Source organism: Perognathus longimembris, chromosome 12, assembly GCF_023159225.1.
Source record: "Perognathus longimembris pacificus isolate PPM17 chromosome 12, ASM2315922v1, whole genome shotgun sequence".
NCBI classification, from domain to species: Eukaryota; Metazoa; Chordata; class Mammalia; order Rodentia; family Heteromyidae; genus Perognathus; species Perognathus longimembris.
Genome location: NC_063172.1, coordinates 61,494,911 through 61,508,051, shown reverse-complemented (window position 1 = coordinate 61,508,051; position 13,141 = coordinate 61,494,911). Strand labels below are relative to the sequence as shown.

Sequence of the window (13,141 nt, the reverse complement as noted above, 5' to 3'; positions counted from 1 at the left end):
GGGGCCTCTTCCACTTCGTGCTACAACGCTAAGGGGCAGACACCGAGAGGGAGGGATGGTAGGGGACAGGAGAGGGCTTCGAGGGCTCACTGCAGCACCTCTTTATCGGAGCACAATGGACGTTTCCAGCAGCTGTCTGAGACTCAGGTGACAAAGAGCCAGAAGCAGACCTACCAGAATGGTTGACCAAGGCTCGAGTTTGGCCATCAGCCGTGGGTGTGATCAGATCCCAGATGAAGCTCTTGATGTTCTCATCCCCTTTGTAATGGTTGAGACAGTACACCAGAATGGTTCTGCAGATGGTCTCTACATCTTGCTCGGTGAGCTGACGTTTGTAGCGTCCGTGAGACAGGATGTCTGTCCACCGACCCCAGCTGGAAAGTAAATAAATAGCCAGTAAGGAGCCTCTACGTCAAAACTAGCAAGGTTCCATATCAGGGGCCAAGAGAGCAATCCAGGAGGTCACAAGTTTACTCCTAAGTGGTAGTGCTGGGCAGCCACCGCCACGGCCCGCATGGCCCGCAAGGCAGCATGGCCTTCCTGCGCAGATGCCAGCCACGGTGGCATGAAAACTGCATTCTGCTTCCTTCCGCTATGGCTCACATGTGTTAGGGCTGACCAGGTAACTGACAGAGGATGACTCAAAGTAGCTGTAATTACTCCAAATCAAAGATGCAATACCAGAGATCTGGCTGTGTTATCCTCCTCAAAGGGAATGCCCAAACTTGCTGGAAAACTGAAAAGCTTTGAAGTTTTTTTCTTTTGAACAGGTAGTGACAGACAGACAGACAAGTCGACATATAAGAACTCACAGGAGGGGCTGGGAATATGGCCTAGTGTGAAGAGTGCTTGCCTTGTATACATGAAGCCCTGGGTTCGATTCCCCAGCACCACATATACAGAAAACGGCCAGAAGTGGCGCTGTGGCTCAAGTGGCAGAGTGCTAGCCCTGAGCAAAAAAGAAGCCAGGGACAGTGCTCAGACCCTGAGTTCAAGCCTCAGGACTGGCAAAAAAAAAAAAAAAAAGAACTCACAGGAAAGATGCTCAGTCGACTCTCAGGTCCTCACGTAGAAAGACTATGAATAAAGGCAGCTGAGCAGCCAGTTCATGTCATAGGCCCAGGCCATGGTGCTGTGCTGTTTCAGCTTGCTGCAGAGTGCAACCATACAAGGCATGAGGAGGGGGCAGGGGAGCGGGAGGAGGAGGCAGCAGGTGCTACTTGAGCTGTGCCTCTCCCAAGGAGCAGCAATGGAGCCCCAAGCCTCAAGGCAGTGCTCGCGGTATACACAGTCCATCCATGGTGACAGCTGAGAGCTGAGCCCGGCAGAACTTGGCCTCTCCTGAAGCAAGTAGCCAAGAGCCTCTCTCTCATACTCTGCCTTCCACACCTTCGCTGGTCTCCTCCGACTCCCCACTGTTCTTACCTCCTGAGAATTTCCTTCAGTTCTTCAACCAGAGCTGGCCCTTACCTCTGAGCTTAGGGACCGCCTCCTCCTCTCTTCTCCACCAAAGCTCCCTTACACACTGGCAGATTCATTCTGCTTATCCCACCCAAGACTATACATATCACGTCCTATGGAATTCCTTCTTTGACTCCTCCCAGACCCAGAAGTCAAAGGCTAACCTAAGATCTGTGTCTTGTAGGCGACATGCACTAGTCTACGATGTCCCACTAGCTGAGTACTTCCCTGTCCTACGATCCTCACATCTGGCTATCTGCTTGCTCTACTGCTGGCCCTTTTGGTATTAAGAGTATCTTAGCCCAGGGCTCAGCACACAGTACTTGATCAATCCACAGGGATGACTGTGGGAAGAGGGAGGGCTTGCCTGCGAGATGGTATGCTCTGAGCACCCTTCTCAGTGTCACAAGTTCCAATGTGTTCCCATCCTAAGGCTTCCTGTCAATGACTGAAGCAGGGAAGCAGGTGCAAAGAGCAAAGGGTGGAGATGGCAGACTCTGCCCACACAGAGCAGGTAGGAGAGAATGTCCAGCAGTGCTGTCAAAGCTGCTAAGATACAGCATGGACTTGTGCTGATCTTCGTGTATTGCATAAGTGTTACTTAGCACTCAATGTGTCCACTGGCACAGCTCCACGCACAGATGATAAAAAGAAAGAGCCCTATCCTCAAGAAGCTGCAAAGCGGGAGTTCAGCAAGAGAAGATGATTTAAAAATCAGGAACTGACACCCTGTGTGCCACAGGAAGCAGGAAGCACAGGCCGGGGTGAAGGTGAAGCCCATCAGTTCTGCGTGTTACGCATTGTGTGTGTGTTAGGAGGGCCAGGACATAGGCCTGGACATCAACAGAGACAAAGCCTTCTCTCCAAACAGGCCTTGAGCTGCCTGAGAAAGAACACCAAGGACAGACAAGGCAAGACCAGCTAGAGCACGCTGCACATCACACCAACATCTGCCTCTGTTCTGCACTGATGGGGATTCTCTGGAAGAAATTATCACGAGCGGGACACCATCCCATCAGCAGAAAGAGTGCTTTGGTGGCAGTGGCTATCATTTTAATGGAATTTGCCTATGGTCCCCCAATCTATGAGAGAACTCTCATCTATTGATTCAGATACTTTCGGAACACCCTGCCATTCAAAGTTGCGTGTGGAAAGCCTCAGCGATTCAGAGATAAATTAGACACAGAGCCATCCTTTTGGAAGCCTGGAGAGCAGCAGGAGAAATGGTATAAAAAAGTTCAAAGGTTTCAAACGAGTTGAAAGAGTTTAATAAGAGATTATTTTTGGTAGTATTTTAACGCAGAAAAATATCAGCTATATAAAAACTGCAAGTTTATGCCAAGGTAAAGTAGAGAAATTTCTTTTAAGTTTTAGAATTTGTTCCCAGTTATGGATAATCTACAAGTAACCTTAAATCCATCACAGCTCCTTAAGGTACCCAGTATGCCCACATGGTGATCTTGCCACATCTGGGAGGATTTCAACTTGCAATCCTTCAACCGAAGGAACCCCGTGGTGCAGGGCTGCCAGAAAGACATTTGCTTGGTAGTCACACAGGCCCAAACAAACACAAGATACAATTCCACGTAACACCGTGAGTCCACCTTACCCATAGACCAGCAGGTTCTTCTCGACCCGGAAACACTCGCTCCGGGCATAGCCCTGGGACTTATCCTGGGGACGCCTCGGCTTGACGCAGGGCTTTTCCTCGGAATCGCTTTCCAAGTCTGAAAACTCCATCAGCTCATCCTCTTTCACCGCACTGTATAGCCTGGTCTGCTTTCTCACTCGTGGAGTGTCAATAACCAGATTGTTCTAGCAACAGAGCACATGCGTGTGAAACTTCTGGGAGGAGGACCTTGGGGGAGACAGGTAAGTGTCTAACACCATTTCTCACTTACCCTCCCATTTAAGGCATCAATGTCCAATTCAGCCTTCTTTGCCCACTTTTGCCAGAAATTTGGATCATCCAAAGAAATATCTGTCCTATTTCCAGATGCAACAAAACTGGCCTAGAGGAGAAAAAGCATGCATTATTTTAAGATGTTTTTCTCAGAGTCAGAATGCAAAGCAACTCTGTTTATATATTCACTCAGATGAGTGTATCCTTCACCGCTGGGCCCTACAGAAGGGTGCACAGAAGTGAGATAACCAATGCACAGCGACACTCACAAGTCAGTATGTTGGAAATTAACTGCAGAACTCAGGGGAGGCGTCGTGGGGGGAGGAAAGGTGGGAGAAAAATGAGGGAGGGGAGGGGATAAAAAGTATGACAAGAAATGTATTCACTACCTATGTATGGAACTGTAACCCCTCTGTACATCACCTTAAAAATAAAAAAGATTGTTCCTCAGAAAGGTCACTATCCAGAGATTAAGGCAGACCGGGAAACAGGGGTGAACACTGCAGTATGATTAAAAAAAAAAAAAAAAGGTAGGTAAGAGGTACGTACAGGTGTAAGCAATATACAGAGGAAGGGCCCCTAACAAAGTCAGGTAAGATACTGCTGGAACTGAGAAGGCTACTCTTGAATAGAATGCTTGAAGAATATTTTATAACACTCATAAAACAGAAAAGCAGGTGGAAATGTTCACTACAGAACATGCGCAAAGGCACAAGGGAAGGGGATGATATATTCAGAAGAGCAGCCAAAGGGCAAGCTGGTGAAGGCAGAAGCCAGGGCAAGCCAGGCCTTGTGCGTGTGGTTAGCAGAGTCTGAACTCATCCTGAGGAAGCCATGAGCTATTTCAAAATAGAAGTCATCTCAAGGTGGACGTGATCAGGTCCACAGTCATCTTAGGAGAGGTCCTGTGAAATGTCCTGGAGTACAGAGACAGGCCACTGAAGTACTTTAGACTGAAAATAGGGAATGTAAACATGAAGAAAAGGAGACAGCCTGGAATGACATGATTTAAAAGAAGGTTCATGGAGATAAACCTTGGATAACTGTGAAGTGTGAAAGGGGATGAAACCAGGAGTAGCTTCAGGATGCAACTCTGGCACTTGAATGTTGGTATGCAGGAGAACTAATTGTGTGTTGTGTGTGTGTGTGTGTGTGTGTGTGTGTGTGTGTGTGTGTGTGTGTACTGGAGGACAGAATGAGGAGCTTCATGCTGTGCACAAGGACTTTATGGTATTTGCAGAATGAACAAGGATCCTAGAGAGAGGCTGAAGGACAGTAGGAAGGCGGCTCTGGGTCACAGAACCCAGGAACGAGCTCTTGCAGACCGGTGCAGCGGCCAAGATATCCACAGCACACACGGCATGCACAAAACTTACAAGAGCAAAAATGACACAACGCACAAAAGAATACACAGGAGTAAGTCCTTGTGTTCTTGGGCTAGAGAAGACACTGAAGGTCCATGTGATAAAAAGAAAAATGACAGGCCAAGCATCATTAAAGGTACACATGATTAAGAGACTGGAAGAAAAACATTACTTTTTCTGTTTGATGGCACTGAAGTTTGAACTCAGGACCTCAGGCTTGCCAGGCAAGTATGCTGCTATTTGAGCCGTTCCCCAGTCCTTTTGTGCTTTATTTATTTTTTTTCAAATCATTTCCATTTTTGTTCAAGGCTGATCTCACACTGAAATCCTCCTACCTCCACCTCCACTTTGCTCATAGCTACAACAAAGGATGCACCGCCATGCACAGTTTATCTGTTGAAATGGGGATCGTGGGAACTTTTTTCTGGGTTGGCCTCAAATTGTGATCCTTCCCGTCTCTATCACCACAGTAGCAGAGATTGTACGTAGAAGCCACCATTTTTGGCCCTGTAATCGTATGATCTAATAATGGAAAAATTCATAAAGAAGCCTTAAACTCAGTAAGAAAAGGACTAGTCACTAAAACGGGATTTGAATAGGTCTTTCTCCAGAGATGATCTACATGCGGCCAGCAAGTACATGAAAAGATGCTCAGATGGCATCAGGGGAATGCAAAGAAAGCCAAGTGGTACTAAAAAGTCAGGTAACCAAAGGTCTGGTGAGGATATGGAGAAAACCAAGCTGTAAGCCGCACAGCCCGTGGGAAGGAAACGTAGCAGAATCGCTTTAGAAAAGTCTGATAGCTTTTTAAACAACTAAGCATGCTAAAAGTTGCACTCTTAGCATATGCCCAAGAAAAGAAAAAAAAAACATAAAATGAGTACACATGAGTTCATAATAATCTTAGTCATAATAACCCAACAGGAGAAATAGCCCAGAATTCACTATCAACCAATGAATAAATAGTGCTCATTATCAACTGGTAAGTGTATTATACCCTTAGAACGGAATATTGTTCAGCAATGAAAAGAAATTAATGATACAATCTGTAAAGAATGAATGGCTTATCTATGTTTCTCTATAGAAAGTACATCACTGATTTCCAGGGACTGAAGTGAGAAAGTGCTAGAAGAAATATAAAGACTAATGGCTAAGCTGGGTACTGGTGGCTCATGCCTGTCATCCTAGCTACTCAGGACGCTGAGATCTGAGGGTCACAGTTCAAAGCCAGCCCAGGCAGCAAAGTCCCTGAGATTCTTATCTCCAATGAAAACCAGAAAACCGGAAGTGGCGCTGCGCCTCAAGTGGTAGAACGCTAACCTTTAGCTGAAGAGCTCAGGGACAGAGCCAGGCTCAGAGTTCAAGGCCATGACCAACCAAAGAAAGAAAAGCAAAGAAAAAGGACTAATGGCTAATGAACCACGAAGGTGTGTCTGGGTGAACAAGCCAGTATGTAATATTAAAATGTACTGAATTATACATATAAGTGAGTTTTGTGGTAAGCAAATTTTAATAAAGCTTTTAAACATAAACGTAGAATGGTCCTCAGTGTGGACAGTTAGAAAAGAATATAGAGCCGCTCAGAGCTCTCAAATGGAAGGTCAGGGAGTCAGACAGTCATTAACTAGAGCAGTTCAGACTGGGGGTGGGGGCAGTAGATAGATACATCTGGAGTAGACTATGCCAGTGTAGACTGGGTATGAAAAAAAGACGTATGGCTGGCAATATGCCTCATATACATGAAGCCCTGTGTTCAATTCCTCAGCACCACATATATAGGAAAAGCCAGAAACGGCGCTGTGGCTCAAGTGGTAGTGAGCTAGCCTTGAACAAAAAGCAACCCGCGACAATGCTCAGGCCCTGAGTTCAAGCCCCAGGACTGACCAAAATAAAGACTGACGGGGTTGTAGCTAGAGGGGAAAACAGATGATAAAGATAGGATAGGAATGACTTGATGATTCTGATAGACTGTTTTAGGAATCAGGATCTGAGGAAAGAGGATGAGGACAGGAAGCTACTTCAGAAGTGGAGTGGATGGGGTGATCACAGGGGAATAGGAACAGAGGTGCACAACACACCTAAGAGAACCCAACATGTAGGGGCACTCCTGGGAGTTAATAGGAAGCAAATGTTATGCATGCATTTTGTGAGCAGCTTCTCCAGGGTTATCCTCACGAACGTGACAGTGGCTCTTCAAGAACTCTACCACGCTGTGTAGATAAACCTAGCATCTTGCGGCGGATGGCCTCGCACCTTTGCGAATGTGGATCCCTTTCCTTCCGACTCAATGGTAATAGTGTGGGTCCTCCGGAGGAGGATCTGGTCGATATCTTCTTCGCAGAACTTAGACCCTTCATCCTCCTCATCCATGAGGGCACCATAAGCCCCTTTTCGTAGAAGATCCTCAATTTCTTTCTTGGAAAGTTGTTGTACCTGTTTTAGAGAAACCTTTTAAATTCAACACACTTTTGAATTAAAATGTTTCAAGACTAAATGTTTCCTTTTTCTCAGAGGACTGACTCAAAGCAAAGGAAAATGCCACAAACGGACAAACAGCTACAATATGAGGTGCTGATTCATTTCCTATTAGCTATATAACGAAGAGCCAGAATAACGAATGGTTTGCACAAGCATCACTTTACCCCATTGGTAGCATTTTCTCGCCCACTCATAGATTGTAGCACAGCTTTATCCAGACCGAGCTTCAAACTAGCCTTGTCAAACATTTCCCTTTCATAGGAATTTCTTGTGATCAGCCTGTAGATCTTCACAGATTTACTTTGTCCTATCCTATGACACCTTGCCTGAGCCTAAAAAAGAAAAAGAGAAAATGGCTACTGCATGGAATCAATGTTTGTGTCCCTCCTAAATCCCTACGTTCAAATGCTGATCCCAGTGTGATGGATGTAAAAAGGGGGGACTTAGGGAGGTAATTAGGTCATGTGGACGGGATGAGATTAGTGCTCCTACAAAGAGGCCTGAGTGAACTCATTCTCTTTCTACTAGTGAGGATGTAGCAAGAAGACAGTTGTCCAGAAACCAGGCAGTGTTCACTTACCAAGAACCCAACCTAGCTAAAACTCATCTCAGATTCCTAACTTCTGGAACTTTGAGAAATACATGAGTATTGTTATAAGTAGCTTAATTTCTGACACTCCGCTACAGCAGCCCAATCTGACAACTGGTACCCAAGAAAGACAAGAATTACTTGTCAGTTATAAAACCTCAGGCTCCAGTAGTCACACAGTTTATAAAGGGATGAACAAACTGAGAGAATGCATCTTGTACTATTGTCCCATATTATTTAGAAACTGATTGTTAGGTGATTTTTCCTCTGAATTATAGAATCCAGCCTGAGCAATGACATGACTTCAATTTATTGATTTGACTGGGATTCTCTGTCATAGAATAAAAAAAGGTACCAGGAAGATTTCCTTGTATGTTTACCTGGAGGTCATTTTGGGGGTTCCAGTCTGAATCAAAGATGATGCAGGTATCAGCAGCAGTGAGGTTAATGCCTAAACCTCCTGCCCTTGTACACAGGAGGAAGACAAACCTATCGGAATCAGGTTTGGAGAATCGGTCGATAGCGGCCTGGCGGAGGTTGCCTCGCACGCGGCCATCAATCCTTTCATATGGGTACCTAAAAAAAACAAGAAGCTAAACAAGGAGGCCCGACAGACAGCCAGCAGATTCGCGCTCCATTTTCCCATTTTTATTTTTAAGTAAGTACTTCCGTAAGGAAGATACTCATAGAACAATATAATTAACAGAAATAATTTCAGATCAAATAGTGTTTTTCCTAAGTATTTCATACACTTGGCTGAATGCTCAAAGATTAAATTTTTACTTTACTTCCTCTTCAGTAAAATAGTGAAACTGTAAAAATAGCTGACCCTTCCAACAGCAAGATAACAATTTAATTTAAGTAAGAAGCCTTTTCCCCCACGAAATGATTGCAACGTGGAAAACTGCCCACAAAGGCATGCGATGGCCCCCTGCGGTCCTCGCATAAAATAACTACATACAACTAAAAAAGGAGACGTGACAGGTTTTTTTTCCCCCACTCCATTCCCCGTTCTCATAAATGTCAATTGTAGGTGAAGCACTCAGAGCCCGGGTAGGGCCTTTATTTTCTCCCCTTCTTGTTTTGCTCCTACGCCGTGGTGGCCTCACCGTCTCTGAATGAGGTAGTCTTCCAGAATGTCCAAGCAGCGCACCATCTGGGAAAAGATAAGCACCCTGTGGCCACCAGCCTTCAGTTTTGGCAACAGCTTGTCAATCAGCACTAGCTTGCCAGCAGCCTGGATCATTGCCTGGAGCTGAAAATCTGGAGACTCTGCATTGTGTGCTTCTTTAAACTCTTCCAAAATTTTCTCTTCAGCACCTGCAGAGATTGGACAGCATAATGTGAATACTGTAAAAGGTTTTTTTTTTTTATTACTAAAAACAATGGATCTGCTTTCAAAACCCACTGCAAACTGTAGGAACCGAATGCTGAACTCGTTTGTGGACAAGGATCTATCTGCTTACTCAAAGTGGAGTCCACACAAAATCATGGCTGCATAAAATGGATCAGAGTTTGAAGCACCACACATTGAGCCAGTTAGGGAGAAAACTACATTTTCAACAAACAAATGTTTGCCGCCTCTAAAACTGAATTTCAACAACAGACTGGCAAGCCAGAAGTGGCGGAAACAAGCCACGGGCCAGATACCTACAGGAAAATTGGAACCTAAATTGCTAAAGAAATGAACTGTTTACTTGCTGACTATAAATACAAACAACAAAATCTGCTCTCAAACTCGGAAACAAAGAAGTCAAGTCCTAACAATTAAGGTGCAAGGGAGGTAGCTTAGGTGTATAATCACATGTCAGTATCATTTCAAAAGGGAGGGCTGCTGAAGAGAGGCTCATTTTCTTCGTGTTTATTTTTTGGGGGGTGGGGGGACTTGAATATATATCTTCCACTAGAAGATTTAAAGAAATCTTCTGAATTCATCCTTACCTAATAATTTTCTGAAATTCCATCTTGAATTATCGAACCATTATAAGCTAAAAATGAAAACAGCCTATCCCCTCTTCTCCTCACAGTTCCGTGTGGATTTGTTTTGTTCAAGGACTTGAGTGAGAAGCCTCTTGCACTAGAGAGCAATGGAACATTCCTAAGAAACAAAGCCCCAGCACTTCCTCCTGACCAAAGACATTGCTTACTCAGGAAACAGCAGGAAAAGCTTTCTTCAACTGCCCAGGTCACGAGTGAACCTGAATTCTGTGACACTGGTCTCAGTACCTGTCTCCTAGGCTCGGTCCTCTACCTCCCCTTCAGTGGAGGATGTGCTTACCAATTCTTCAGGAAACACAACAAACTCCTGCACCTAATGGATCATTTTCCAGCCTAGAACTCAGCCAAAAACTTTGTATCCCACTATTGGCTTTGAACAGGTGAACTAATAATACACAAGATGGATATATAAACTTCACAGGATATTTAGCCATACAGCCACTCAGATCTGAGAATAACAGTTCAAAGCCAGCCTGGGCAGAAAAGTCTATGATATTACATTTATATATGTAAATAAATAAAAACTGTTTTGAGAGATAGGGGAGGGGAGAGAGGAAAACAATGATGGAGTAAAAGTAATAGTAAATACAGCATGTCTGTATCAAGATTAGCTTTTTTATAGTAGAAGGATAGAGCAACAAGGAAAAAGAGCAATATAGGACATTAATCTGATTAAAATATATGTATGTGAAATACACTGGTGAAATCCTTTTATACAGCTAATATACACAATAAATGAATTATAGAAACAGTTTTGTTTTTGGAGAGTGGAAGGATGAATGTTGAGGGTGAATAGGATCTAAACACTTTACATGCATGTATGAAAACGAAATAATTAAAGCAAAAAAAGGAATCGTAAGAAAAACGTTATTCTTTCTGACCTCATGAAGTATGCTGAATTAACCAATTCAGGTCTTCGTTAAAAATTCAGTAATAGCCAGTTTATACTAATACTTTATTTAAAATATCAGCAAATGTATATCGTTTATGATTCTCTAAACATTGAATTTGTTATGATGACATCAAAAGAAATGAGGTAGGAAGGAAGGCAACTTCTAGCTTCTGATGCTACAGCCAATTTTTCAAAATTTCTAACTAATGATTTATGCTGATGTAAGGTTTGTCGACATAAGTCAGAAAATTAGTTGGAAATGGATATGATCACCAAAATGCTTAGCGAAAGCATGGTTAGCACATTTGACAGTGCGTGTCAACACTCACTTCCAGTCTGAAGTCTGCACATCAACCAATGTTAGGGAAGCGAGGCAATGTCATCTAAATGTATTAGCCGCGAACAGATAATGTTTTTTTCTTAGAGATTCCCTGAAAAGGGGCTGGAAATGTGACTTAGTGGTAGAACGCTTGCCTAGGAACCCAGGAAGCCCTGGGTTCCATTCCTTAGCACCACATATACACAAAAAGCCACAAGTGGAGCTGTGGCTCAAGTGGTAGAGTGCTAGCCTTGAGCAAAAAGAAGCCAGGGACAGTGCTCAGGCCCGGAGTCCAAGCCCCAGGAAGGACTAGCAAAAAAAAAAAAAAAAAAGACAAAGACAAGCAACACTCAGAGCTCTTAGGGTGCCAAACATTATTCTAACAATTTAAATAAAAATACCAAGCTGCATTAAAATATTTCTCTTCTTTATACACTTTGCATTCTATCATAATACCTAAAATTTTTTGTATTGTTGTGATTAAGTTATGGGTGCCAACTACTGCATGGAGTTGCTTTTATTTACTTTTTTACAAATGCAGAAAGGCTAAAGAATTGAAGTTATTTTGCCACATCCAGCACATCTCAATTTAATTTCTAAAATTAAATACTTCCTCATAAATGGTCACTAATCACCATGTGCAGAGAAGGATCTGGGATAGGAAATGACACCCAGATTAAGGATGAGAAAGACTAGCCCTAGCCCTGTAGCCATCTCCATGTAACACAAGGCCTACCTAAGTTATCTGGGCAGATGAGTGTATATTGATTTTTTTTTTTTCATGTATAGGAGGCTTGAAATCAGACACTCTATGGCGGAGCGTAACTCTTTTCTCATGGGTTATTTTGAAACAAGGTCATGCATTATTCTCAGGCATGCCCCTGGACCACAGTCTACCTGTTTTGCATTTTAGACCTTTATAGAGGCAAAGATTTAGATTCCCAGCTTTTTCCTCCATAGAAACATGCAGCGCTATACACAGTTCTTTCTGTTGAGATGAAGGTGAACAGACATTTCTACCCAGGCTTGCTTGGAACTACAATCTCCCCACTTTCCAACTCCCATGTATTGGGGCATGCCACCATGCCCCAGCATTAGGGTCTCACCTACTGACTCTCAACTACTTGTTGAGAAGGGGTCAGGCTGACCTTGAACCTCGATCCTCCTGACTTCTGCCTTCCAAATAGCTACAATAATACAGACACGAGCCATTGTGCCCAACTCAACCATTTTCAAACTACAATTTCCCACGAAATAAAAGCACAGGAGCACGTACGGACGGAGAGCCGACCTCATAGTGTGGCCAATTACAAGAAGCGCCATACATGGCAGGCCTCGGGCTCCAGAGGAACAAAAGAGCTCTACAGGGGGACTCGGAGAGTAACCAGGCACTGAAGAGACTTATCAGCTGTGTTTTGGGGAAAACACCAGGCATGTTCAACTGGGGGGGGGGGGGCGCTCTCACCATGGCTGAGCCCCTCTTGAAATGCACCTGCTGCCAGCACCCAAGCCCTTTGTGGGTATCTCCTTTTCTCTTCTTTCTCATTAGAGTCCATTATTATTTTATTTATTTTCTCTTTACCACCTATTAAATACAAAATTGGGTGGGTGCCCCTGTGCTTTTATTTTGTGGGTGCTCAAAAGTATGCTCTACTTATTGCCCCAACTTACCAGCAGGCTGGTTGACACCAGACTGGTCTTACAAGCTCTTACACAGGTTGGTATATTAAACATATAATTATCATACATGATACTATCTCTAGAAGACAGAGCTAAAAATACTAATGTTTAAAAACAAGATTCACTGATGTCACAGAATGACTCAGCTCTAATCTTATTTTCAGGACACACAGCATTTTATGCCTTGTAGGAGTAGGGATTTGGGGAACCACAGTGGCTGCTAGACATACACCGTGAAGGGAAGAAAGGTTAGAGGTTCTTACAATGGTGCACACGCACCCCATTAGCCTGCCACTACCTTTCTTTTTTTTTTTTTGCCAGTCCTGGGCCTTGGACTCAGGGCCTGAGCACTGTCCCTGGCTTCTTTCTGCTCAAGGCTAACACTCTGCCACTCAAGTCACAGCGCCACTTCTGGCCATTTTCTGTATATGTGGTGCTGGGGAATCGAACCCAGGGC

The 13,141-nt window shown here is 44.0% G+C and overlaps 1 protein-coding gene across 6 annotated transcripts in view; it reads right to left on the bottom strand.

The window, feature by feature from the left end:
- Chd7 (chromodomain helicase DNA binding protein 7) overlaps window positions 1-13,141 on the bottom strand; it is a 198,780-nt gene that overhangs the window by 23,511 nt on the left and 162,128 nt on the right. For all 6 annotated transcript variants that reach the window (XM_048358974.1, XM_048358978.1, XM_048358979.1 and 3 more), the window contains 7 exons: window positions 8,905-9,115; window positions 8,176-8,371; window positions 7,371-7,538; window positions 6,982-7,161; window positions 3,363-3,473; window positions 3,071-3,276; window positions 175-374 (listed from right to left, as the gene is read on the bottom strand). In XM_048358974.1, the coding sequence (XP_048214931.1) occupies window positions 175-374; window positions 3,071-3,276; window positions 3,363-3,473; window positions 6,982-7,161; window positions 7,371-7,538; window positions 8,176-8,371; window positions 8,905-9,115 (1,272 nt within the window). The remainder of the gene's footprint in view (window positions 1-174; window positions 375-3,070; window positions 3,277-3,362; window positions 3,474-6,981; window positions 7,162-7,370; window positions 7,539-8,175; window positions 8,372-8,904; window positions 9,116-13,141) is intronic.